The 25,725-nt window shown below is 40.7% G+C and overlaps 1 protein-coding gene across 13 annotated transcripts in view; it reads left to right on the plus strand.

The window, feature by feature from the left end:
• TTLL5 (tubulin tyrosine ligase like 5) overlaps positions 1-25,725 on the plus strand; it is a 285,253-nt gene that overhangs the window by 199,783 nt on the left and 59,745 nt on the right. For all 13 annotated transcript variants that reach the window (XR_006218999.1, XM_042990159.1, XM_042990167.1 and 10 more), the window contains one exon: positions 16,733-16,950. Coding sequence is in view for 12 of the 13 variants with exons in the window: in XM_042990159.1 (XP_042846093.1) it covers positions 16,733-16,950 (218 nt within the window). In the remaining variant the exon portion in view is untranslated. The remainder of the gene's footprint in view (positions 1-16,732; positions 16,951-25,725) is intronic.

The following is a 25,725-nucleotide window of genomic DNA, read 5'->3' on the forward strand; positions in this document are numbered from 1 at the left end:
TATCCATTCATCTATTGATGGACACTTTTAGGTTGCTTCCATATCATTATTGTTGTAAATAATGCTGCAATAAATATAAGGATACATATATCTTTTCGACTTAGTGTTTAGTTTTCTTTGAATTATTGGATCATATGGTATTTCTACTTTGAATTTTTTGAGGGACTTCCATACTGTTTTCCATAGTGGCCACACCAGTTTGCATTCCCAAGCCCATTCATTCTTTCGTAGGATGTTCTTCAGTCTCCAAGTATTTGTTACCTTTCCGATTTTTTTCTTGTGGTTGATTTCAAGTTTCCTAGCGTTGTGAGGTATCTTAATCTTTTTAACTATCATCCAGGTCCAGACATTTTATTATTTTGATTTCATTCATCACTTGCTCATCTTTTTCTATGCCCATGTACTCTATGTATTATATTAACTCAATGTAATTGAGAAATTGTAACTCTAAGCACTTGGGAAGTAGTTCTGTAGGTCTGTTTTTCTAGAGGAAAACCCAGCCTTCTTACCTGGAAAGCGTGGAGTGTAGCATCTCATTTTGATCACCGTGTTGCCCTCCATCATGTAGAAATTCCCTCCTTTAGAAAGTCTTTGGGATAGACAGTTTGCATTTTCACAATTGTAGATAGAAATGTGTATCTTAGATTTTTTTTTAAATCTATGTACATTTCTTAAAACTCTTAAACATCTGAACTCCCCATCATTCAGATACTTGAGAATGCCAGCTTAATCAGATGCTGGAGAGGGGAGGCATCGAAAATAGCTTTATTTCTCTTATGGGAGTATAATCAATGAGCTAACAAATATAGACACTTGGTCCCTTTTGATGCTTCCATGCCTTGACATGGTGATAATGTTTAAAAAGGGAGAGGAGGGGGGGATTGTAGGGCATTGAAGTTTGAAGGGATGAGAGACAGTTTTTACTGATTTTCACTTTTAGAAACTGCTTCATTTAATAGCCCTTCTCATTCTTTTGATTAGCTTCCAACAACTCACATTCCTTTGAAAATTCAGAGTACTGCTATTTTTGTGTGGATTTTTTTTTCCAGTGAGGATTACACTGGTTTAGTTTCACTGAACTATGAAGTATATGGAAAAACATGTTTTTTAGAATCTGTCAGAATATCTGTCTTAGGGAGGAGTCAGAACTCCCAAGAAGGGAGTTATCTTGTGTCTCCTGGAGAGGGAACAGAAAATCATTCATCATAATTTTATATATGTTTATAACATCATTTATTTCTTCCCCCTGTTCTTCTAATCCATAGTTGATTTAGGGAAAAATGAGTCAGGATGAAGTTCTGGGACTGTGGGGAGATCTCAAGAAACTAAGTTCTTAGCTTAAAGAGTTTTTAACTAAGAAGATAGCAAATAAGATATTAAATGTTCTCACATGAAGGATATTTAGTAATTTAGAGTACGTCATTTCAGAGGACATGAAGAACACTCCACAGAAGAAGCAAAGCCCTTCTAGATTTTAAGCCTCTTCTTGTAGCCCAGCTTATGGCTGTGTGAGGCTTGACCATTATAATTATCACCACATTGTTGATGGAAACATGGTTTGCATTCTCAGTATGTGCTGTGTTTCTATCCTTGGGTTAACCTATTAGATGGTTTCTTTGACGAACTCCTTATGCTTTGAATTCATTTTTCTAAAGTGTACGTAGCCACTGACATAACTAACAATTTGATTAATTGCCTATTTGAGAGTAGTGGGTAGAATTGAAATCTAATTTGCTTAGCACGTTCACAAAAGATACCTGTCTATGGAACAGGCCGTTAAAGGAGGCTTTACATTGGATTGCACTCTGTCGTACCGATTTGCACTGATTATGTGCGTGGTCTGTGCCTCTCATAGTGATTCCCTAAAAACGTTTTGGTTAAGATCATGCAACCTTTCTTGCATTACATGCAGAGGAGGTTCTCCATCCTTTTCTGCACTTAGGTGGCCAGCTTATTGAAGGTATTGATTTCAAGAAGGCAAACTCTGATTCAGGGTATGTTTGGAAATGACATCTCTAACATTCATGCCGAGGAAGCTTTGATCTTCATCTCTGTCTATCACCGCACTCATGAACTGAGAAATTGTCATGCACTGAATCCACCTCAACAAAAACCTGGTCCTGTAACCTGGACGTGGAAGAGGAAGTCACCTGGAGCCACTGGCAGGGTTTCCAGGGACTGAGGTGCAAGGAAGTAGGTGTGATCCGGTCCATTTGATAGAGACCGTGATAAACAAAGTAAGACAAAATGGAAAACATGCACTTTTACACACTGATGAGTAAAACCAGCAGTTGTAAAAAAGAAACCATTCTGGGGCGCCCGGGTGGCTCAGGCATTAAGCGTCTGATTCTTGATTTCAGCTCAGGTCATGATCTCATGGTTTTGTGAGTTTGAGCCCCATATCGGGCTCTGCACTGACAGCACGGAACCTTCTTGAGATCCTCCCTGTCTCTCTTCCCCTCCCCTGCTCACGCTTTCTCTGCCTTTCTCAAAAATAATAAGGAAAAAAGTTAAGGCAAATAAAAATTTAAACAGAAAAAAGAAATCATTCTAAGTCGGAGCAGGGGTCAACAAACTTTTTCTGTAAATGGCCAGATAGTAAATACTTCAGGCTCTGTAGGCCAGCATCTGCATGGCCACTCCTCCACTTTGCCAGGGTAGAATGAAAACAGCCATAGACAACATTTAAGTGAATGAGTGTGGCTGTTTTCCAGTGAAACTTTATTTATAAAAACGAGGGGCAGGCAGGACTTGTCTTATAAGCCGTAGTTTGTAGACCCCCAGTTTTGAGCAGTGGGACCACCTGGAGGGCCTGTTTTTAAAACACTGATCGCTAACCCCACCCCATTTCTGAGTCAGTAAATTTGGAAATGGGGCTCAGTTATTTCCATTTCTAACAGGTCCCCCTGGTGATGCCTGGGGGGACCACGCATTGAGAGCCATTGAGCTACAGGGAAAGAGATGGGAAATGTCTCCTTCCCAGTTATTTGTTTTCTGTCCTTTGGCAGGGAGATGGAATATGTTAAGACTTGGTGTTGCCCTTATAAAATTTCAGGCAATTATTGTTTTATAGGAACTTTGTTTCCATCTTTTTCGCTCCATCTGCCAGTCTCCTCATAAATACGTTTTCCAAACTTGAAAGCCTTCTTGCGCATTTTTCTTATCAGGGTACATTCTGCTCAGCAGTCTCTGCTCCCAGGATTCACATTTTATGGGGGACGAGAGATAAGTAATGGGACAGATTCCTCCCTCTTTGTTTTTCCTCATAATAGCCAATACTCAGTCAGCACTTCCTGCGGCCCAAGCACTATTCCAGGTGCTTTACGTATATGGATTCATTTAACGTGCACTTCAGGGTGGTTGGAGAAGTGACGGAATCCTGGGAGTCTCGGGATGGCCACATGAGTCTGTTACGTGCTGATCTGGGCCCCACTGTGTCTTCTCTCTAGTCTGCCCTCGTTGCTTCCCACCTCCTCCTCATTCTGGCTTCCTGCCTCTGAAGGAGAAGGATAAAAAACTTTTCTTTCAGCTGAGTCGGGGGACTTTCTGGGGCAGCAGCGACTGCTGGTGACATCAGCATGAGTAGCCCTCGGTGCTGGGGGCTGTGAGGAGGGCCGCACCGGCTGTGAGGCCCAACTGGCCTGATTCTAATTGCCGACATTGAGCTGATGTTATTCTTGGCCCAGGACAGAGCGATTACTCAGTAGTTTCTGTTAAAGTGATCCTTTGTTAAACTTCTGCTCCCAGCCCCCTTCTCCTTCCCTCCCACTCTCTTCTCTGCCTCATCCAGACTGAAAAAAGCCCAAAAAGCAGAAAACTTAAGGACATTTTGATGGCCAAGGCAGAATTGCTGAAACTTCTTTGAACGACAGAGGGACGAAAGGGGGGATTTTAAATACATCTGGATTTTTTGCTGGTTCCGTTCTTGTTCCAAAGCCCTTCCATTTTTAGTAGACTTGATTTTGAACATAGTGAGGTAACTCAAGGTACGAGAAAATGGTGCGTCCTGAATTCCTGTCACCCTTCCCCTCCATCTGTCCTTGGCTTCCCCCTTCCCACCAGACTCTGTCTTGCCAGACTCCCCTAGATGCAGTAGGGGCCGGCGGAAGCTACTGTTCCTATAACAAGTTGTGGGGGGAAGGGGTGGGCAGCTCTGGGGGCATACCGAGGGGTCTTTCAGTATGCTAGTAACACCTTGGGTGCCGTGTGTCATGAGCCCTTTGCTGACGGTATATGTGTGCATGCATCACCTCACAGGTGTGGAAAGGATTCCCATAGAAGCCCAGCCAAGTCTTGTTACACTGCTCCTAAAAGTCCATGGCATGTGTCTAGAAAAATTCTGCTCTCCCCTGCAGGAATGAATAGTGTTTCTCCATTACCTTCAGCTGCTGTGTGTTTGTTTTGTGGGGGAGGGGAAAGAAAGAGAAATTCAGCAGGCACCCGGGCTTTTCCAGGAAGCCAGCAATAACACCCTCGCTCCTCAGCATGGCACGAAGAGAGCAGGCAAACAGGCTGACTGTGCAGGGGGAGTCTTTCCACGTCCTTCTAACAGTATCCAGGAGGAGGGGTGGACTAGGGGTATTTAGGGGGAAGAATGTGTGCACGTGTGCTTAGGCTTCTGGAGCATGTTGGCCTGTATGGCATAATCTACTGTTTTGTTTTTGGGGGGTTTTGGTTCCATTTTGTTTATCCTTCTGACTTTTATCAGGAACTCATACAACACTTAGTTTCTAGATGATGATGATGATGTAGATGATGATGATGATTGGTTGATTGGTTTTCCTAGAACCATTTGATTTAGTAGATGTTGCCAAGCCAAACTCTTTTCTTCTTGTCTAATAAAAATACGTTGAAAATATGTGAAACGATACATGTAAAACTACATTTAACTGTTTTGGAAATAGATCCTCTGAACGGACTTTAGAGTCAGATAATCTTCAGTTTAAATCTTGGTTCTGTCCTTTGGGGTGTCTGGGTGGCTCAGACAAGTCAGTCAAGCTTCCGAGTCTCGATTTCAGCTCAGGTCATGATCTCACAGTTCATGGGATTGAGCCCTACACCAGGCTCAGTGCTGACAGCGTGGAGCCAGCTTGGGATTCTCTCTCTCCCTCTCTCTCCCTCTGCCCCTCCCCTGCACTCGCTTTCTCTTTCTCTCTCTCTCTCAAAATAAATAACTTAACATAATCTTGGTTCTGTCTAGCCTATGACTGGGACAGGTTATTCAAACTTCTTTGGACCTCGGTTTGTTTATCTCTAATATGGAGATGATACTATATAGACGTGGGTTATCATGAGGATTGTATTTCTCAGGATGTTATCATGTGCCAAGCACTGAACCAGGAGTTATATTTGTATTATTGCATTGAATCCTCACAGTTGCCCTCTTATTAGTCCTATTTTAACAGACAAAACAGAGCATCACTTATGTGACTTTCTCAGGGTCACGTAAATAATAAATGGAAGGACTGGGCTTTAACCCAGGTATGCAGGCAGGTGTAGCATCCAGCCTCTGGACCGACATGCTATATGGCACCACCCTCACAATATATTAAAGCATTCATATATTTTGTATATATTGATCTATATGTATTATTACATGAACTGTTAAGTAGCAGTGTACTTAGAACAAGTGTACTTATTGGCACCTATAAAACCGTGCTTGAAAAGTTATCTTCAGCTATTGGAACTAGTCTGCTACTGTTCACATACACTGTCATAAGAGAGGAAGGCCTGCTTTGTAAACATATTTAAACTCGGGTCTAGACATTATCTCAGTTATCTCAGATTCTTAAATGTCTTAAGAAGGTGTTCCTGGGCGGAAAACTCTTGGAAATGCACATAATTTACCTTCTTTGTGCTTTTATTAGTTAGTAATAGGGTTAGGGACTACTGAGTTGTGCAGTATCCTGAAATATGTTCTAGAAGTTTGAAGATATGGAGCACTTGTGTGGGCTGTTATTAATAACATGGGAATTACCTCTCCAGTTATCACTTTGTCCTTTCCACCCTGTTATTGTCGCTGGTCATAGTATTTTAATTTTATTTCTATGCTGGTGTTTTTGAGAAGACTGCTGGGACACATGACAGGTGTCTACAAATGTGACTACCATAGATGATACTTTTGCATGATTAATATTACGCTTCCTTTTTCAACTCCATATAAACCTGATTCTTAGTGCATTATTATAATATAGATATCAGTTCATTAAGCTGATTCATCACTACTGGTAATAGAAGTCCCCTGATTACCACCGGGTAGTTTTCTAAGCTGTTGCTAGAGTAGTATCCCTCTGCGATCTTGGAGGGAGGGAGGTGAGGGGCAGGGAAGTGGACACAGAGTGAGTGCCTCCTGTGTGCTCAATGTAGCATTATCTCTATCCTACTGAGGAGGGAATTCAAAGAGTTTAAGCATGTTAGACAAGGTTGCATAGCTAGCTAATTGCAGAGATAATATTCAAACCAGGTCAGAAGACTTCCAAAGCTCTTTTCCACTCTACCTCTCTCCCTCTTGAGAGAAGTGACCCTTTGTTTTCTTCTTGTTTTACACATGTATCATGAGTCAGTTAAGACATTCCAAATTTATTGTTGTTGCTGCTACTATAGACCCAAACACACAAAATCTGAAAGAAAGGCTCAACATAATGAATCAAAGTACAGAACTGTGCTTGGTTGTGAGAATGTTAAAAGGCAACTGTTCACCTACCAGCTGCTTGGAATCGGCCTTGTTTGTTGTATGACCTTAAATGTGTTTTTACTCCAGTTGCCTGGTGACCAGTTTCATTCCCCGCCCTTACTCTGTCACCTATGCTTTGTTTGTGTTTGTCTGTGGGCATATGGGGGACTCACAGCAGTAACTGTGTGAGCTGATGAAAAACCTCATTCCTAAAGATACAGAACCCCACCCATCTGAAAAGGATGCCGCTGCAGGAAGAAGCGTGGATGACAGCAAGTCCTGGGCAAGATGCACAGTAGGTCAACCATGTGAGATTCTGAGCCAAATAAAACAAACCGTACATTTGAAGGCAGAGACAAATCAGATATTTATGAATTCTGAATTTAAAGTTGTAAGGGAACTTAGAGATTGCCTTGTCTGATTACTTCATTTTACTCATCAAATGTCAGACACAGACACATTATCAGGAGAACAAGAGCCCTGATATAGAAGAATTCCCTAAAATTGCTAGCCAATAAAAGATAAGGGACAATTGAAAATGATGCTGTGAATTATCCTTTTTTAACCAATTAAACTCTTGATCTGGGGTCATTGCTGATCATTTGAGATTATCTTTACTTATATACATACATACATACATACATACATACATATATACATATCTTTACTTATATACATACATACATACATATATACAAACTTATGTTAACTCTTAAAATAAGTAAGAAAAATTTGCTTGTAGACATTTTTTTTAAAGCTTTCTTTCTTAGAGTAAAGCTAGTGAAATCTGGGTCTTTCAAATGCATCTGGTGAAAATTGGACACATTGCTAAGTTTGCTTTAGATTTGCTCTGGAAGGGAAATATGATTTCAGCGGATTTGCTTTAAAGGGGAGTCAGCATAGCATAAATAAGGAAGGCAGCATTGTATAATGAGCTCTGAAATCATCCTCTTCCATGGGCATGGACCCCCAGCTGACTACTTAGTAGCTGTGCCATCGTGGACAAATTATGGAACCTTTTGTGCCTTGGTTTCTTCCTCTGTATATGGAGATGACGATGGGAGCTGCCTCAATGGTTTGGGAGGATTAAATGCGATAATTGCATGTAAAGTGTTTAGGACGATGTTGACCCATGGTAAAAGCTCAGTAAAAATCCATAACTTGTTTTTCATTATGGTAAAAACACATAGCACGAATTTACCCTCTTAAGAATTTTAAGTGTATAGTACAGTATTGTTGACACTGTATGAACATTGTTGTATAACAGATCAATAACACTTTTTCATCTTGGGTTGAAACTCTGTATTCATTGAACAACTCCCTGTGTTCCCCTCCCCCTGACTCCTGGCAACCACTATTCTACTTTGTGTTTCTATGAGTGTTATTACTTAGATACCTCATCTAAGTGGGATCATATAGTACTCATCTTTTTCGTGACTGGCTTATTTCACTTAGCAGAATGTTCTGAAGGTTCATCCATGTTGTAGTATATTACAGGATTTCTTTCTTTTTTGAAGACTGACTGACATTCTACGACATGTATATACATTATCTTTATCCATTCATCTATTGAGGGGCATTTAGAATGCTTCCACATCTTAACTGTTGTGAATAATGCCTCAGTGAACATAGGTGTGCAGATATCTCTTCTATTATGTATTATTTTTAACCTTAAATATACACAGCGTTATAATTTCAACCTGGGGGCTTTAGTTACTCCCTGCCCCCATGCTGGAAGCAGAATTGGTTAAAATGATCTTAAGTTGTTTTAGAAGTTCAAGGCTCAGAAAATATTAATTGGCTACATGATTTTTTTTAACTTAAATTTATTTGGACAATTGAAAATAAATGCATATGAATTTGTTCACAATTGCTAGAGAGAGATGTGAGAAGAATACAGAAAGGATGATTAATACCATGATAAGATGATGAAAAGAATGATACGGGGGGGGGGGTGTGCCTCGGTGGCTCAGTCCATTGAGCATCTGACTTCAGTTTAGGTCATGATCTCATGGGTTGTAGGTTGGAGCCTGCTTCGAATTCTGTGTCTCCCTCTCTCTCTGTGCCTCCCCAGCTTGTGCTCTGTCTCTCAAAAATAAATAAATGTTTTAAAAAATTTTTTTAAAAGAATGAGGGGCGCTTGGATGGCTCAGCCGGCTGAGCATCTGACTTCAGCTCAGGTCATGATCTCATGGCTCATGGGTTCGAGCCCCACATCAGGCTCTGTGCTGACAGCTCAGAGCCTGGAGCCTGCTTCAGATTCTGTCTCTCCCTCTCTCTGCCCCTTCCCCACTCACACTCTGTCTCTCTCTATCTCTCAAAAATAAATAAACATTAACATTTTTTTTAATTTTTAAAAGAGAATGATATCTGTGTAGATTTTTAGCATATTTGTCTGAAGGCATAAATATCTTCTAAAAAGAAAGAAAAAGAACAGCATTAGGATCAAATTATGAGCCACCTTTTCATGGGACACATGCTGTTTCTTCCTAGTAATCAAGGAAAGATAAGGAAATTATCATCCTCTCAAACAGACTGATAGAAATATAATTGGCACAGTCTTACCAGGGGGTAGTTTGAAAATATACATAAAAAAGATTTAAAACAGAAACAGCAGCCTTCTGAGCTAGCTATTCTACTTCAAGGAAATTATTTTAAGGAAATGATCCAGCACATGCAAAAAGATACAAATGACATGATGTTTGTCAGAGCACCGTTCTTAAATAGCAGAACAGACTGGTGACAACTTGCATAGGTGTATGTGTGTGTAGTTTCAAAACAGAAGTGTAACATTTTGGGGGGCCTACTTTTCCCCCCACTTAGATATCTCTTATGAACACAAATATAGGTTTGTATTACACTGTGTCAGTTTATAGTAGTCTACTGTTGGGTGGTTAAGTAATTATGATAAACTATCATAGAAAATATGCAGCCATTTAAAACAGTGATTGAAATCTACCCTCGTAGATATGAAGATATGCTCAAGTTAGATATTTGAATGAAAAAAAAGGTCTCCAAAACATCAGGTACCGTATAATCCTATTTTTGCAAGCCCACAGAAATACGCGCACACGTGTGTGTGTGTGTGTGTGTGTGTGTGTGTGTGTGTAAAATAACTTCATATATACACAGAAAAAAAGTATAAATGTTACCAGAGGTTATCTCTGAGAGTGGAATTTGAAATGACTTTCAAAATGTTTTCCTTTTTCTAATGAACATGTATTAAGGAAATTAACACGGGGGTAGCTGGGTAGCTTAGTCAGTTGAATGTCCAACTTTGGCGCAGGTCACAATCTCACAGTTCCTGAGTTCGAGCCCCACGTCGGGCTCTTTGCTGTCAGTGCAGATCCCACTCAGATCCTCTGTCCGCCCCCCCCCCCGCACCCCATCGTCCCGTGCCTTCCCTGCTTGCACGCCGTCTCTCTCAAAAATAAATTAAAAAAACATTTAAGAAAAAATAAATTAATATGTTTCAAAAAAAAAAAGACAAAAACCCTTGGGCTGCCAACCTTCTGTGAGTGTGTGTGACCAGTGTTCAAATATTGCTGGGCATTGAAGGAGAAAAAAATTGAAAGCAAAGCAGAATCCACAGCCACGAGTCTAAATTTGCCATCAGAATATGAGCCTCTACCAATGTAGGACTAATGGGTTCTGTGGTTAGAGTGGAAGTGGGGGGCTGCTAGTGAGAGAAGGTTATCTGTGTGGTGTCTTAAGGCTACTTAACTGATTTAATTTCACTGGGTTTTCTAGTCATGGACCGCATCCCTGGCCTTAACCAGCTGCCTCATGGTCGGACTTCTTCGTCGTAACACACACCTCACCCAAGATCTGTTCACTTGTCTTGATTCTATTGAAACGCCAACTCAGAGACTACTGCTAGAATCTTTGGTTTTATTGGACGACAGAGAGTATATCTAAGTATCTGTTAAGGACCAGCGTGGTTTCCCACATGTGCAAGTACAGTTGACTTAGAAATTGCCTGAAACACAATGGTTTTTGTCGGTTGGTGAATAAATTGTTCTGTCCAGGTAAGCAGCTGTAGACACATCCTTGAGAGTAGATCATTTGAATTAGTAAGAGCCTTCTGTCTTAATTGCTAAAGGAGACAGAGCCTCTTTATTGATTTAAGAAATGAGGAAATTCCAGAGGCTGTCCAGTACCTTTGGCCACTCAAAGCTCGATCTCAGGTACGAAGCTCGATCTCGGGTATTTGTGTCGCCAGCCTCTCTCCGTATGAACAGTAGCATCTTCTGGTTTCTGCCCCATCCCTGTGAGGGTTACATACAGCACTGCCCCCTGCCTTCTCAGCAGTACCAGATGTTGTACTCTGTTCCTCTTGCTCGGCTCCTCTTGCTTGGCCCCCGGTCTTGTCCCAGCTGACAAACACTGTGAATGGAAGACAGCCAAGAACTCCATACAATGTGAGACAAAGGCTTTTTGGAAGCTTGCTTTTGCTAAAATAGAAACAGCTACCCTCACCCTCACCTTGGCCCCCAGCTTTTTACAACATCACATGATTGCACAAATGACACAGTGTGTTCTTTGCCTTGAACAGCTCTTGACTGGTTGTGGTCAGGTGAGTGATCAGCATCTTACATGCTCAGGAAGATACACCATCCCAGTACTTGAGCTGCCAGAGAACAACATTCTAGAAGCAGTTTTGTGTACTATGTAATGGGAACTTAATCCAAGTTGGGATGAAACTCGGTGGGGAGACTAATGCATAAAAATGTTTGCTTTTATGGAACCAAAGTAAAAGGGGTACAAAAAGACACTAACCCATTGAGGTTAAGGTTAACATTTCCCAACTTTATCTCCCTTAATTAAAAGAAAAGTGAATGTAGAGAGTTATTTCACTACAAAGAGCTATCTAGCTCCACTCCATCACCAATAAGCCCAAGTAAAGACAAAAAGAAGTGTTTTACTGGGTGGAATTTAAAAAAAAAAAAACCTCCCAGAATTTAATCTCTGAACAGTATTATCTTTCTAGTAAGAGAGCCCAGATCTTGCTTCCCCATAACCTTCCAAGTTGCAGTCTGTGTTCTGTCTATCAGAAATTCCTCCTTCCCACCCACGAGTACCCTTCTGTTGTGGGAGAAGGAGGGCCTTTCCAATCTTTGGCCTGGGGCCAAGCCAACCCTCAAACTGTGGTTTTCTCTGAGTCTCCTTACTGAAGCATGGCTGTTTCCCACACCCAATAAAGAAGCAAAAGTCTTGTATATGTTGACCAGGTCTTGAGTGGAGGCCAGTGCTTACACAGCTCTCACATTCCCAAGACATTGACTGATGACGGTGTAGCCCATTCCCTGGGCTGTTAACCCGCAAGTGCAGAGTGCTAACATTGTATATCCAGACTCACATTTCTTAGAATTTATATGGAGAGAACTTTATCTATTCTTCTATCCATTTATGAATGAATATCAGGACAAAACAATTCACATAATCTATTGTTGATGGAGTTGTAGGACTGGAGCCAATACACGGTATGAGAGGCTGATTTCTGCCAATAGTCTAATGAATTCATTTATATATCTGCTTTTTAACATTGCCTGAGTATTTTTGTGGGTTTCTTTATCAAATTTGATTGCTTTAATCTCATTACACTTAGCCTTGGCTTTGGTGAAATACCTGGGAACTTGTCTACATTACTGACTCTTGGGAAGTTTGGACAGTACAGAATTGTGATTTCATTGTCCATTTGGTATATTAGAGTGTGATGACTAAATAGCTGAGAACCTAGAAGCTGCTTTACTGTATTTGGGAAGAGTGTCTGCTTTTTTGAGATGCAGTACATTTGCATTATATTAAGGCTTAAACAAGCTGGACTTATTGGTAGATTGAGGATTATATCTCAGTTCAGGCGTCCGTTTCGCTGCATTTAGCAGACCCTCCCTTCTGCCCTATGCCACCATAGCTTAACAAATTAGAATTTTTCTTTTCCCCCATATAATCAGAAATCTAGAGTTAGGCTCTCCTGAACTCTATGGTACTGTCATGAGCCCATGCTTCTCTTGTCTTTATCCTTTACAATCCTTAGCAAGTGACTTCCACCCAAGGCCTGTCCACCTGATGCTAGCTGGATATCCATGTTCCGGATGGGAGGAAGAACAGTAAAAGGCAAAAATTGTGTCCTAACCCAGTTTGCCCCCTTTAAAGAGCTTTCCCGGAAGGTGCACATGGTTATTTCTAAGTACAGGAGAGATTGGGAAATATTGTTTTTTTTAAGTGGACACACATCATTACCCAAACAAAAATTGGGGCAGTATTATTAGGAAGAAAGAAAGAAGTATTAGTATCCAGGCAAGTGACAGTCTCCTAAGCAATAAATCCTCTTAATTTTTCTATTTTGTTATTTGAGGTAAAAACTGTTCTTATCACTAACGAACGTTGGTGTCCTGCCACAAAATTTGCCACAAAATTTGCATCTAAGGTCCTGCCACAAAATTTGCATCTAGGAAGATGAATTTATTTTTGTTTGGGATCTACAGAAAGTCTTGCTTACATTTTGTGGCTAAGTATAAGTTGATCACAGATAACACACTAGGCACTATTCAAAGTCCAGACAATGGTCCTATTACAAGATTACATCTCTGTAGAAACACAGACTTGACTATTTTTTTGCATAGGAATTTGGTTGTTACTAAAAAAAAAATAAAAATGAGTAGTAGTTACGAGTTTTCTTACTTTCATTCATGGGGTAAAATTTATTAAGCGCCTGTTATGCACAAGGCATTCTACTAGGCACTGTGCATGAAAAAAAAATTAATCAGATGTCATTCAGCCATCTGCAGTGTGCAATGTCCAGAAGGAGAGAAAAGTACACATATCAGTGGCTGTAACACAAGGTAGAATGAGCTAAATGTGATAAGACACACACAAATAAATTGTTACAAGCATTCAGAAGAGGAAAAGATTATTCCTGCCAGAGAAAATTGAGTAAATATGATCTGGGGAACCTAAACATATGTTTTCATTTTAAGCGTTTGCTTTCACAGCTAGTGAGCATCATCGTAAGACTAGAAAAGTATGTTGAAAAATGCCCAGCCAGCTGCCATTCACCGACCCTACAGAGGCAGACCTGCATGCCATCCCATCCTTCGGATCCTCAGCAAATGGAGGTGGGAGTTTGGGAAGGAATGGAGCGTTTGCCAAAGGTCTACAATGCGCCTGGTATTTGGTCTACTTCAGGAATCCTTTATTGAATGCCTGGGTGATATTGACATATGGGGGGTCTTCATTTAACCCCCAATAATCCAGCAAAGTAACTGTAATTGCCTGTGAGGAAGCTGAAGGTCAGAGAAGTTCGCTAACTTGAAAAGGTCACTGTTTATAACTGCCAGAGGCTACTTTTGAGCCCAGGCACGTTTGGCTGCAAAGCCATGCTGTTCTTCACTTACCTGAGTCTCTGCCTTTCACTGATGACCAAATCTGGATTTGTAGGCATAATAAGTGTTGAACAGTGAACTCCTTCAGCCCCGTCTAATGCTGAGTCCTGTACCCACCTGGTTAAAACTAGGGCGCCATTTGGATACTTTGACTAGTACCCAGAGTTAACTTTGTTACCTGCTTAAGTCTTAGGAGAACTTGACTTTTTTTTTTTTTTTTACCCTTGAATGATTAATTTTTGTAATAAATAACTACGTATGGATGGTACAAAATTCAAAAGGTTATAAATGATATGTAGTGAACAATTAGTTTCCCTCTTTCCTGGACCCCTAGCTAACCGGTTCTTCTCCATGGAGGTTCCTAGTTTTTTGTGTACCCTTTCAGAATTGTTCTATGCACATATCAACCTTCTGTGTATGTGTGTGTGTTTCTGTGTGTTTTGTGTGTCTGTGTGTATGGTTGTGTATATTCTTTTTCCTTTCTTACACAAATAGGAGCTTACTACACTCACACCGTTCTGATCTTGCTCTTTTCATTCATTTTTTGTTTGTATTTAGAAGTCCCAGCAAGACTTTTTAACAAAAGAAAAAAACCTCAGTGATCTTGAAAATATGGTTAAGTTGTCACCACAGCAACATGTATTGAATGGATTTTTTTTTCTGATGGCAGTTCCTTTACAACACGAAAAATCACGCTCAATAAGGAATATTTTTATTTCCAAGAGCCCTTTGCTAACAGTGGCTTTTCTTTCTCAGCTACTCATCCAGTGAATTTGTTTATGGACGGCTGCTATAGAGCTCTTCAGCCCTGCTTCGGATTTCTAGCCTCCTCCCCATTCTGAAAGGGGCAACTTTCACTCTTCAATCTAAGGTCGTGTGTAGGGATGTAGTAGTGAAAATAAACTGACAGTAACCCTCTCCTGCCTCCTTCCTTCCTTTTAGTTGAGTCTCTCCCACAGATATTGAGACCCTCAGATATGGAAATGGTGTTTGAAAGGAATAGATTTGTTTTTGAGTCTGTCTTGCTGTACCCTACGGTTACTTGTCCTCAGAAGGCTTGCTGGAGCAGAATCAGGGTTCCTGGGCCCTCTTGGACCATCTGAAGACCTTCCCACATGTATACACCCCCCAACGCCTCCCTCCTGGCTTGGCCCATGGGCTTGGGTCTTCCTTTGTTCCCCTTCTTCCGTTCAGAGTTGGAGGTGAGGGAAGAGCTCTTCGGGTTCCCCTTTGCATGGTTTGCAGAGATGAAGAACATCTCAGTCCGAATGGTCCATTTGAAAATGCTGTAACCCTCTACTTCTGAAATTGCTTTGTTCTTTGTTAAGCCTGCCAAACACATTTACTCTGCACAAGAGTCTCTGATCCCTCTCAGACCTGCCTAGCCCAGGACCTTTGGACATATTTCCCTGAAATGGGACATTCCAAGGCATGAGTGTAGAAGGGTTGGTTAACATTTTGCTAAAGCTACCCAATTTATATTTTTTTATATCTTAAAGCATGAAAGTCATAAAAGACAAAAATAATATTAATAAAGTCTGTCTCTAAGGTGAATGCTTCCTAAGAGCTTCTGATCTTACCCTTTTGGCCTGGCCAGAAGGAAATGACATTTCTCCACGTCTCTTTAAATGCAGTGTCTTCCGATGGAAATCAATTGCCAGAAATCTTTTTAATAAAAAAACCTTCTGTATTTTGCCAATTGTACATTTTCTCTTAATATTATTTCACATTTAAAGCTTTTGTAACGCATGCGTATTGAAAGCAGTGTTAATAGTATGGAATGATCAATAGCAAAATTTGTGGCCTCCCCCAAAGGAAACACCAATTGCTAATGAGGTAAATAAGTTATAAGCATTTTTTAAGCATCTACTTGAGAAAGTATACCTTTACATCCTAACTACAGACATATGTTGGTGTTTGTGACATTTAGATGGTGATTTTTAGGTCTTTATTGATCGGTAGGCTTACCCTCTAAGCAAATACACATTTGTATTGATCTTATATTCATACAGTAACTAGCATTCAGGTAGTGATTTTACTTTGAAAGCATTTTAAAATGTAAAGTCTTATGTTAATCCTTAAGTCAATGAGGTGTTAAGGAATTCTGCAAAGAGTCCTCAAGGCCACACATGGTCTGGCTGTTCTGTTCCAGCCTCCTGTCTCCACCTCTCTGCTCAACATGCCCTTGCCACACTGGCTTCTACCCACTCCTCATATGTGCACACCTTCTAGAAGAGTTCTGAGTTCTCTGAGTGGGCTGGAATTGAGTCAAGCTTCAAGCCACTTTTGTTCCTGTGCTTTATTTCTAGTACTTTGACACCCAGTAGGAGACATTCATTAAATATCTGTTGAACTTAACAGTGAAGGAAACGAAGACAGAGAGACCAGACGCTTTTCTAATTTCCACAGATGGATAATACATAGTACCCATATGCCCTGATTCCCAGCACAGTGTACTTTCAACAAGACCGTCTCAACTCTCTCCTTCCAGACCTCTCCATTCTCTGAATCTGGACCTGCACTGGCAGTATTAGAGAAATTTTTCCTAAAAAATTACTTCAACAGTTTCCCTTTTCCTTTTGTCCCACTTCAGGATTACAACCCAGTTACTCATTTATAGCAAATGGCTTATGAAGGACATCTCCAACGACCTTTCTTTTTCTCTTCCTTGTAGGCCATCTTTGGCAGCCAGACACTACCTAACTCCAATTTATGGACAATAAATAATGGTGCAGCTTGCAGAATTTCAAGTGCCACAGCTAGTGGCCAGAAGCCAGCCGCTCTGCCGCAAAAAGTGGTGCTGGCTCCAAGTTCTTCCTCCTCGCTGGTCCCCAAGCCCCCAGCCAATCACAAACAAGTCCTCAGGAAGATGACATCCCAGAAGGCCTCCAAGTAAGTTTTCCTTAATCTCCTGTTCAGTTTCTTCTGAGTCGTATCCATTCTGTGCTAAGAGTACTCTTCGTTTATGAGGCCTTCAAAATAGTTGGTACTGTACAGAAGACAAGAACACCTGATGGGGACTGAAAGTTAACTCTGGTTCTCAGCCTGGGCTGAGAGTCACCTGGGGAACTAGTGGACCATGCTGAAGTTTGGGCTGTGTACCCTGTGGGAGGGGCAGGTGCTGCTCTTAGGTTCTCCGGGGATTGTGATGAGCGCTGATGGCGGGGTTCAAGGTCACTGCCAGTGACTAAGTCTTCCAGCCTCTGGCAGGAGCTACCATCAGACAGTGCACTGGGTAACAGTGCTGAACCGTGGGTTTGGAGAAAGGAAATGCAAACTTCTTCCTGATGTGTTTTTTTCCTGGTCTTTCTAAAGAGTCAGACTTTTTCAATTTCATCTAAAATTCTGTATGCCTTCTCCCTCTCTTCCCCGCCCACCCCCCCCCCCCCCATACACCTGTATTCGTTGTTCACTCCTAGGGATTTGAATGGGAAGACACTGGATTGGGATTTCACCGAGGGGGTTAGGAAGGGGCAGTTTGTGGTTGAAGGCCAAGAGCACAGTGAGAAGGAAGCTGTATGGCTCTTCAGCCTGGAAAGAGTAGAAGTGAGCCCTCAAGGGTGTAGCTCCGGAGCCAGACTGCCTGTACTCACACCCTCATGCACTAACTGTTTACTAACTGAAGACCTTTGGTCGGTTGCAAGTTACTTAATCAGTTAGCCTCAGTCTCCTCATTTGTGAAGCAGAGATAATAAAGAGGATCTGCTTCACAGAATGTTGATAAATACTAGCAGAGTTAATACATGTAATACTTTGCACGTAGAACATCTAGAGCAAGACTAGCACACAGAGGAACTCAGTGAACCTTAATTACCATCATAAACATTCTAGAATCATGCTCTCTTCCTCGGGTTCAGGAAGCCCTCAGGTAGGAGAATCAGCGAGCCGGATGTGCATGTTGAATTTGCCAGTATGCGCCTTGTTTGTGGATCCTCTGAGTATTGCCAGTACCCTGAGCTGGCCCGTGGTGGCCCACTGGGGCCGGCTCGTCTGCTGGTAGGGAGGGGGCCTTGTCAGCAGGCAGCAGGACCATTTGCCGCCCTGAACTCAGTGCTGGCAGGAGAACTCTTCAGCCTTTTGAGATGAAATTGCGGCTCTATGGACAAACTTTGCTGCATTTTTGTGGTTTCTTCTCTCTGACAGGCAGGAGTGTGGGAAAACCGGAAACAGCTCAGCACCAAAAATGCACAGAAGGGGGGAAAAAAGCAAGATTTCTTCAGAATTTAAGAAATATAATCCAAGTATCAAAAGGCATGCTGTAAGGCGTTGTTCCAGGAAATAGTTTCCAATTTGCCTTTAAAATTCTAGCACAAGTCTCTGAAGCTAAGTAAGTTAGTACTAATGGAGACCTTGACGTTCCTTCACTTAACGTGTATAATGTACAGTGTCTGGGGAGCCCCACTGTCTTTAATAGTCTTCTGACTTTTAGGAAAAGGAATGGCATTGTTCTTATTTGACCTGACCCAATGAAAAGTTCCCTCTAAGAAGTATTCAGATAAAGGTTTTTTTTTTTCTTTAACTAACCTTTTTATTTTATAATAATTTTAGATTTACAGAAAAATTGTAAAGACAGAACACACAAAGATAGAAACACCCCATTTTCCCCATTGTTAACATCATTTATTGCCATGGTGCATTTGAAGAAGGTACCATCCTGAGAAACTGTCATTGATACGTTATTAAGAACTAAACTCCATACTTTATTTGGATTGATGAAGTTATTATTATTTTTTTTTAACATTTATTCATTTTTGAGAGTCAGACAGATACCTAGCGCGAGCAGTAGAGGAGCAGAGAGAGAGAGAGAGAAGGGGGCACAGAATCTGAAGCAGGCTCCAGGCTCTGAGCTGTCAGCACAGAGCCCGACGTGAGGCTCAACCCATGAACTGTGAGATCATGACCTGAGCCAAAGTCGGACGCTTAACTGACTGAGCCACCCAGGTGCCCCTTGATGAAGTTATATTTAATCTAGAGAAACCTTTCACAGATCCTTGAGTATCAGTCGATATATTCTTATGTTCTAAAGTAATTCATGTTCCTAGCCAGCCTAGCAAGTTACTTAACATTTATGTGACTTCGTTTCCTATTTAAAATGGGAGTAATAATAGTACTTGCCTCATGGGGTTATCAAGAGGAACAAATGAATTAATGTCAAGCACAAATATCACGCCTGGTACATAATGTATGCTAAATAAGTGTTAGGTGTTATACTGTTATCATTTAGGTTAATACTGGGATGTCATTTCAGGAAATTTTCATATAACTTTTTACTTTCGTCTTGCAAGATATGTTGCTTCATTTGCTAGGAGCTCGTTTTGGCCTTTATTCTGGCTCCGTTCAGATTAATCAGGAACCATCAGTTATGAGTGGTGATACTGAGTCACACTCGGGAATGCCATAGTTGCCCCAAGAGACACAACTAATGAGAAGTTGTAATGAGCTTTTGACTGCGCCAAGCCCTGTGTTTTGGGGTTGAACTTCAAACTTCTCCTAGCACAGAAGTTGGCATTGGACAAATATAGAAGCAATTTCCAAGAGCATCAAAGTTTCCACATCCTAGAGGGTTGAGTTTAGAGAACAATAGAACATAAAAGATGGAATGTCGTTTGGAGTTGGTGCAAAGGGAGTTGAGAATCAGAACAGTGGGGTCCTATTTCTTTATGATAATATTGAAGTCACTTTCCCTCTAAAGGTTTCAGTTTCCCATCTGTAAAACAAAACCACTGTCCCCACTGAATAATTAACCAAAATAACTGGTTTTCTGTCTATTCCATTGAAAGCTTTTTATGAGCACATTTCTTTTTTAATCTTGTTGCTTTACAGCCATTTCCTCATCCCCTCTTGGCCCACAAGTTCTTTGTTACAGTCCTCAAATTCATATATTTATATTTCCTTTAGCTAAATCTCATTTGTCAATTCTGTGGAGAGGATGATTTAGATTTTTTTTTTTTTTTTTACCCTTTCCATAGTGCCAATAGCCTTTCTTGATTTTCCTCTCTAGTGTTTGCAACACTTCATAATTTAGTACCCACTTCAGATCCTCCTTTTAAAACTATTTGTGGTATTTCTTCCAAACAGTCAGCTGAACTAAGAGGAATGACAGCCTAGGAACAACTACGTGCATATGAACTGTGTCTTCCTTGTAAATGACCTTTTCCTCAGAGCCAGACTCATACTCTCCAGGAACATGGAGAAAGAAACCTAAGGAGATTAAAATTTGCCAGGGTCATGGGCAAAACTCACAGACTAGAGATAACTTCGGAAGGGCAGAGTCAAAGCTGTTGTACCTGGGGCTTCTCTGAAGAAAAAAAACTACGAAAGAAACACCAGGCTTAACTAAAGTGCTTTTCTTTCAATAGCTGAGATTACCTTTCCTTGCCTAGGTTTTAGGATATTCTACAGCAGGGTGACCTCAGTGGAAATTGAAGGTAACTGCTTGTTCTGTGTCAGCACCCAGGACAGTGGTGTTTGTTAATGGCTACTGGGCATTAGGAAGGGAGGAGAGAGGCCAGGAGCCCAGCAGTGTGGGCAGACCGGTACCAGTTCATGTGACCTGAGCATGTGTGATATTAGCAACACGATGAAAGATGCTAAGAGATTAACGTCAGACACATATAAAAATAAGGGTCAGGTTTAAAAAATATGCTGTATCTTTTTTTTTATTATTGAATATTTACTTTAAATATTTATTGTAGTCATTGGTTTTTTTTGTTTCTGTTTTTGTTTTTTGTCATTTACTTCCAAGTTAGTTAACATATAGTGCAATAATGATTTCAGGAGTAAAATCCAGCGATTCATCCCCTACATATAACACCTAGTGCTCATCCCAGTAAGTGTCCTTCCTAATGCCCCTTGCCCATTTAGCCCGTCCCCCGACCCACAACTCCTCCAGTGACCGTCAGTTTGTCCTCTGTACTTAAGAGTCTCTTATGTTTTTCTCCTTCCCTATTTTTATATGATTTTTGCTTCCCTTCCTTTATGCTCATCTGTTTTGTATCTTAAATTCCACATATGAGTGAAGTCATATGATATTTGTCTTTCTCTGGCTAACTTATTTCACTTAGTGTAATACACTCTAGTTCCATCCATGTTGTTGCAAATGGCAAGATTTCATTCTTTTTGATTGCTGAGCAATATTCCATTGTATGTATGTGTGTGTGTGTGTGTATATATATATATACATATTCTTTATCCATTCATCTGTCGATGGACATTGGACTCTTCCATACTTTGGCTATCATTGATAGCATTGGTGTAAATATTGGGATGCATGTGCCCCTTCAAAACGCCACACCTACATCCTTTGGATAAATACCTAGCAGTGCAATTGCTGGGTCATAGGGTAGTTCTGTCTTCAATTTTGGGGGCAATCTCCATACTGTTTTCTAGACTGGCTGCTCCAGTTTGCATTCCCACCAGCAGTGCAAAAGGGTTCCTCTTTGTCCGCATCCTCGCCAACATCTGTTGTTGCCTGAGTTGTTAATTTTAGCCATTCTGACAGGTGTGAGATGGTAGATCATTGTGGTTTTGATTTGTATTTCCCTGATGATGGGTGATGTTGAGCATGTTTTCATGTATCTGTTAGCCATCTGGATGTCTTCTTTAGAAAAGTGTCTATTCATGTCTTTTGCCCATTTCTTCACTGGATTATTTGCTGTATCTTTTTAACATATGAGTCATTAACATGAGGCAAAGTGATGAGCAGTTATAATGGTCCAAAAATAGGTTCTTGATGTGAGGATACAAGATGTCGTGTCTTCTATCAGCCTTTTAGCCTTTTTACTTATGCATAGTTTCAAGAAATATGATTGAATCTGTGGCGTTCCCATCCTTAAATACAGGATTCTCTAAATTATGCATTTCCAAAATATATAATGATAGGCTTTTAGTGCTGAAAGATATAAGATTGCAGGCATAGTGCAAGGCTATGAGTGTAGCAAGGCACACAGCTAGTCAGTGGCAGAGCTAAAGCCGAATCTGTGTCACCTACTGTGCGCCAACCACAGACGCTTCCCAGTAGACCACCGATTTGAAAGACCCCCACCAACCCATTCACATCCATTCTGTACAGCAAATGACAGGTTAATCGTCCTAAAAAATTGCCTTTGGGAGAATGCAAAGTAAGCACTTAGGAGCTCACTCCCCTCCGTTTCCACACCAATTTTACCACTTAAGTGACCACTGAAATACTCAAAAGGAGGAAGAATTATTACCACTCATACTAAAGTGTGGAGAGAATTTGTGGTAAATGTAGCATGAAAAGGATTGAATTGAAGAACACTACTAAAGGCTTTTATATACTCTCTTCCTTATGAGAGTGAATTGTAGGAAATGGGTGAGAGGCTTGGAACCCACTGATAACACCCTCTCACTCTAAGGGGCAGGGCGTGGAAGTGGGAGAAGGGAGGGCTAGTCAAGGAGCCTGCCACTTAGACTCTTTCCTCCATAAGCCCTCAGCATGTGGACCTCAGTAGTGGCATTAGGAGATCTTAGGGTTTGCTTTTGGCATGGATGATGACATCAGTCAAAGAACTGGGTCCTTGTAACCACACCTAACCAAAAGTTGCCGCTGGTGTGTGTGTGGTCCAGTGGGGAGGAGAAGTACATGAGAGTCATGGAATGATGGGCCTTCCCTTGGTGATTCACACTTGGGTAATTTAAATTAGAATCTTACTTCTCATCCCTGCCACTGGGATATTAAAATGGTTGTTAAAATGGGACTCTAACTGCTGGATATTTCCCACCTCTCACTTTTCTTTATTATCTGCATAGGAAAATCCCTTTTTAAAAGATTTGGGTAGGATCTTATGGATTTTGTAGAATCCGTATCAGTTCTTCCATGATCATGAGCCTTTAACGGCAAACTTAGACTTTCCTCTCGGAGGGTGAGCAAATATTTAAAAATCTTGGGGCCTATAGCTTAAAAGAAAGCTCCATGGAGAAGATTTAGGGGAGCTGTCAACCCCTGAAATCCATTAAAGCAAGCAAAAAAACAACATTTTAGAAAATCCCTAATGTGTATTCTTGACAAAAGTTAAGCATAGAGTGCATTGATGTGTAGAGCTTCAAAAAGCTATCTCATGTAGAGAGCAAGCAGTCTGTGGTCAGGGAGGATATGAGAAATACCTAAGTGAAAAATTGGGTTAACCACAGTGAATTGGGCACTGTAGAAAACTTAATTAGTAAAATAGAGGACAGATTTCAAAAAGTCTTTCAAAATTCTGAGGAAAAGTGTACAAAGGTAAAAATATTGAAATAAAAGGTAGATTCCACCTAAAATAACAAATTCCAGAAAGAGAAGTAATAGTCATTATTATAGGCAAAATAGACCCAACATAAGGGCATGAGGGTTTTGAACAACATAATTGTGAGATTAAATTAATAGGTACACAGTTTTGTGCCCTGCAGAGCTCCCATGGAATATTCTTCAAAACTAGAACAGGGGTACCTAGGTGGCTCAGTTGGTTGGGTGTGTGGCTTCTGCTCACCTCATGATCTTGCAGTTCCTAAATTCGAGCCCCACATCGGGCTCTGTGCTGACAGCTCAGAGCCTGGAGCCTGCTTCGGATTCTGTCACCCCCTGCCCCCATCTGCCCTTCCCCGGCTCGCACTCTGTCTCTCCCTTTCAAAAATAAGTAAACATTAAACAATATATTTAAAAAACTGGAACATTTCAACTGAATCCTCAAAGAATAGAAGCATACAGACCTCATTCTCAAGACTACTTTGCAATAAAATGAGATATTAGAATAAAAGTCTATACAAAATGCCCAAATAATTTTGGAGTTTTTATTTTTTATTTTTTTAATGTTTATTTATTTTGAGAGAGAGAGAGAGAGAGAGAGAAAGAGAGAGAGGGAATGAGAGAGAGAGAATATGAATCCCAAGCAGGCTCCATGCTCAGCTCAGAGTCTGGTATGGTGCTCAAACCCACAAACCTTGATGTCATGACCTGAGCCGAGATCAAGAGTTGGACGCTTAACTGACTGAGCCACCTAGGCATCCCTAAAGCTGAAATATTTTTTAAAATAATGAAAAGAAGTATATATATCAAAACTTAAAGTTGAAATGTAACCAAAGATGTACTCAAAGGTAAATTCGTAATCTTAGTTATTTTCATTGTTATAATGTAGGAAGATTGAAAAGAAATTAACGAAGACACAAATGGCAGATTGGCTTCAACTGATATACTAGCTTTGGCTGATTACCGAGAGTGTTTTATTGACAAAAGTTATGAGCACTTCTCTGAGCCTGGCAAGAAAGAGTGCTCTGATAGATTAGTAATGTCTGCCGCAGGCAGGGAGGATGAGTGGTTAATGTTTGTCATACCTGAACTAAGCTTCCATCTTTTGAAGTTAGAAAAGGGTCAATAAAACAAAGCTAAGAAAAAAAAAAATCAAAGGAAATCAAGAAGAAAACCAATATAAAGTCAAAAGCAGCAAAAAAGTTATATTCAAAACCTTATTTAGTTTGGGGTATGGGGACAGAGAAGGATAAAATAAACATAGCTCTGCCAGACAAAGAAGAGAATTAAAAATAAGAAAAATGTTTTAAAAGTAGATATAGGGGAGACTGAAAATTATGAGAACCCTGCATAATTGTGTGCTACTAAATTTTAAAACTGAATGAAAGGTAATATTTTCAAAAATATGAACTATCAAGATTGGTTCTTGAATAAAAAGAACACCCAAGTAGAACAGGGTAGCAATCTTAAACTATCCAAATTGGTTCTTAAAGAAATGGGGTACATGAGTAGGCCTAGGAAACAATTTTAAAATATCATCTCTAAAATAGTTCTTTGAAGCTTTTTTCCAAAATCTTTGGAGGCTTCCAGGTGCCTACCTGGTAAAGTTGAGAGTCCTTAGTCTGACAGGAAAGCCTTCTGCAAAATGTCCTCTATCCTGTCTGCAGCCTTTTCTATACAGTCTTACAGTGTGCTCCACACACGTGCTTCCATATAGTGTTCTTACATGCTCATGTTATCCCCTCTTCCTCGTGCCCTTTGCCCTCTTGAATCTAAGTCCTGTGTTTTATTCAAGATCAGGTTTTCATTTATCACCTTGATGCAGCTTTGCCAAGAGCTTCAGCTAACTCTACCATCTACTTCCTTGTCGAATTTTCCTTTTTATATGTGTTCTTCTCATAAGCCTCTAGGGACAGATATCTTGTCTTTACCCTTTTATCACATAGGTACTGAATGTCCATTATGCCGGGCATTGCTCTAAGTATTGGTAATAACACCAGTGGACAGGACAGACACAAGCCCGGTGTCCATGAAGTTTATCTTTAAGAGCGGAGAGAGAAATGTATTTCCTGGCCCCTGATCTGGCTTATATTCATGACAAGGTCACAGGAGATGGTGGTAGAGGAGACAGTGGTAAAGACAGAGATGTGCTAGAGACGGTGGTTGGGGCGGTGGTGGTGATGTGGTTTGCATATCAAGGTGTATGTGTCAGGGATGACCAAATAGCAATTATCCCATCATTACTTATTTATACTGCATAGAGTAGAGTAGAGCAGTAAAGCCCAATTGCTAACAGCCCAGGATTTCATATTAGATTTGAATCCAAGCGCCTTCATTTAATTGACTGTTATTTGGAGCTATCTCTAAGCCTCTGTGTCATTATCTGTACAATATTACCTACGTTGAGGAATTGTTCTTAGGAT

Source organism: Panthera tigris, chromosome B3, assembly GCF_018350195.1.
Source record: "Panthera tigris isolate Pti1 chromosome B3, P.tigris_Pti1_mat1.1, whole genome shotgun sequence".
NCBI classification, from domain to species: Eukaryota; Metazoa; Chordata; class Mammalia; order Carnivora; family Felidae; genus Panthera; species Panthera tigris.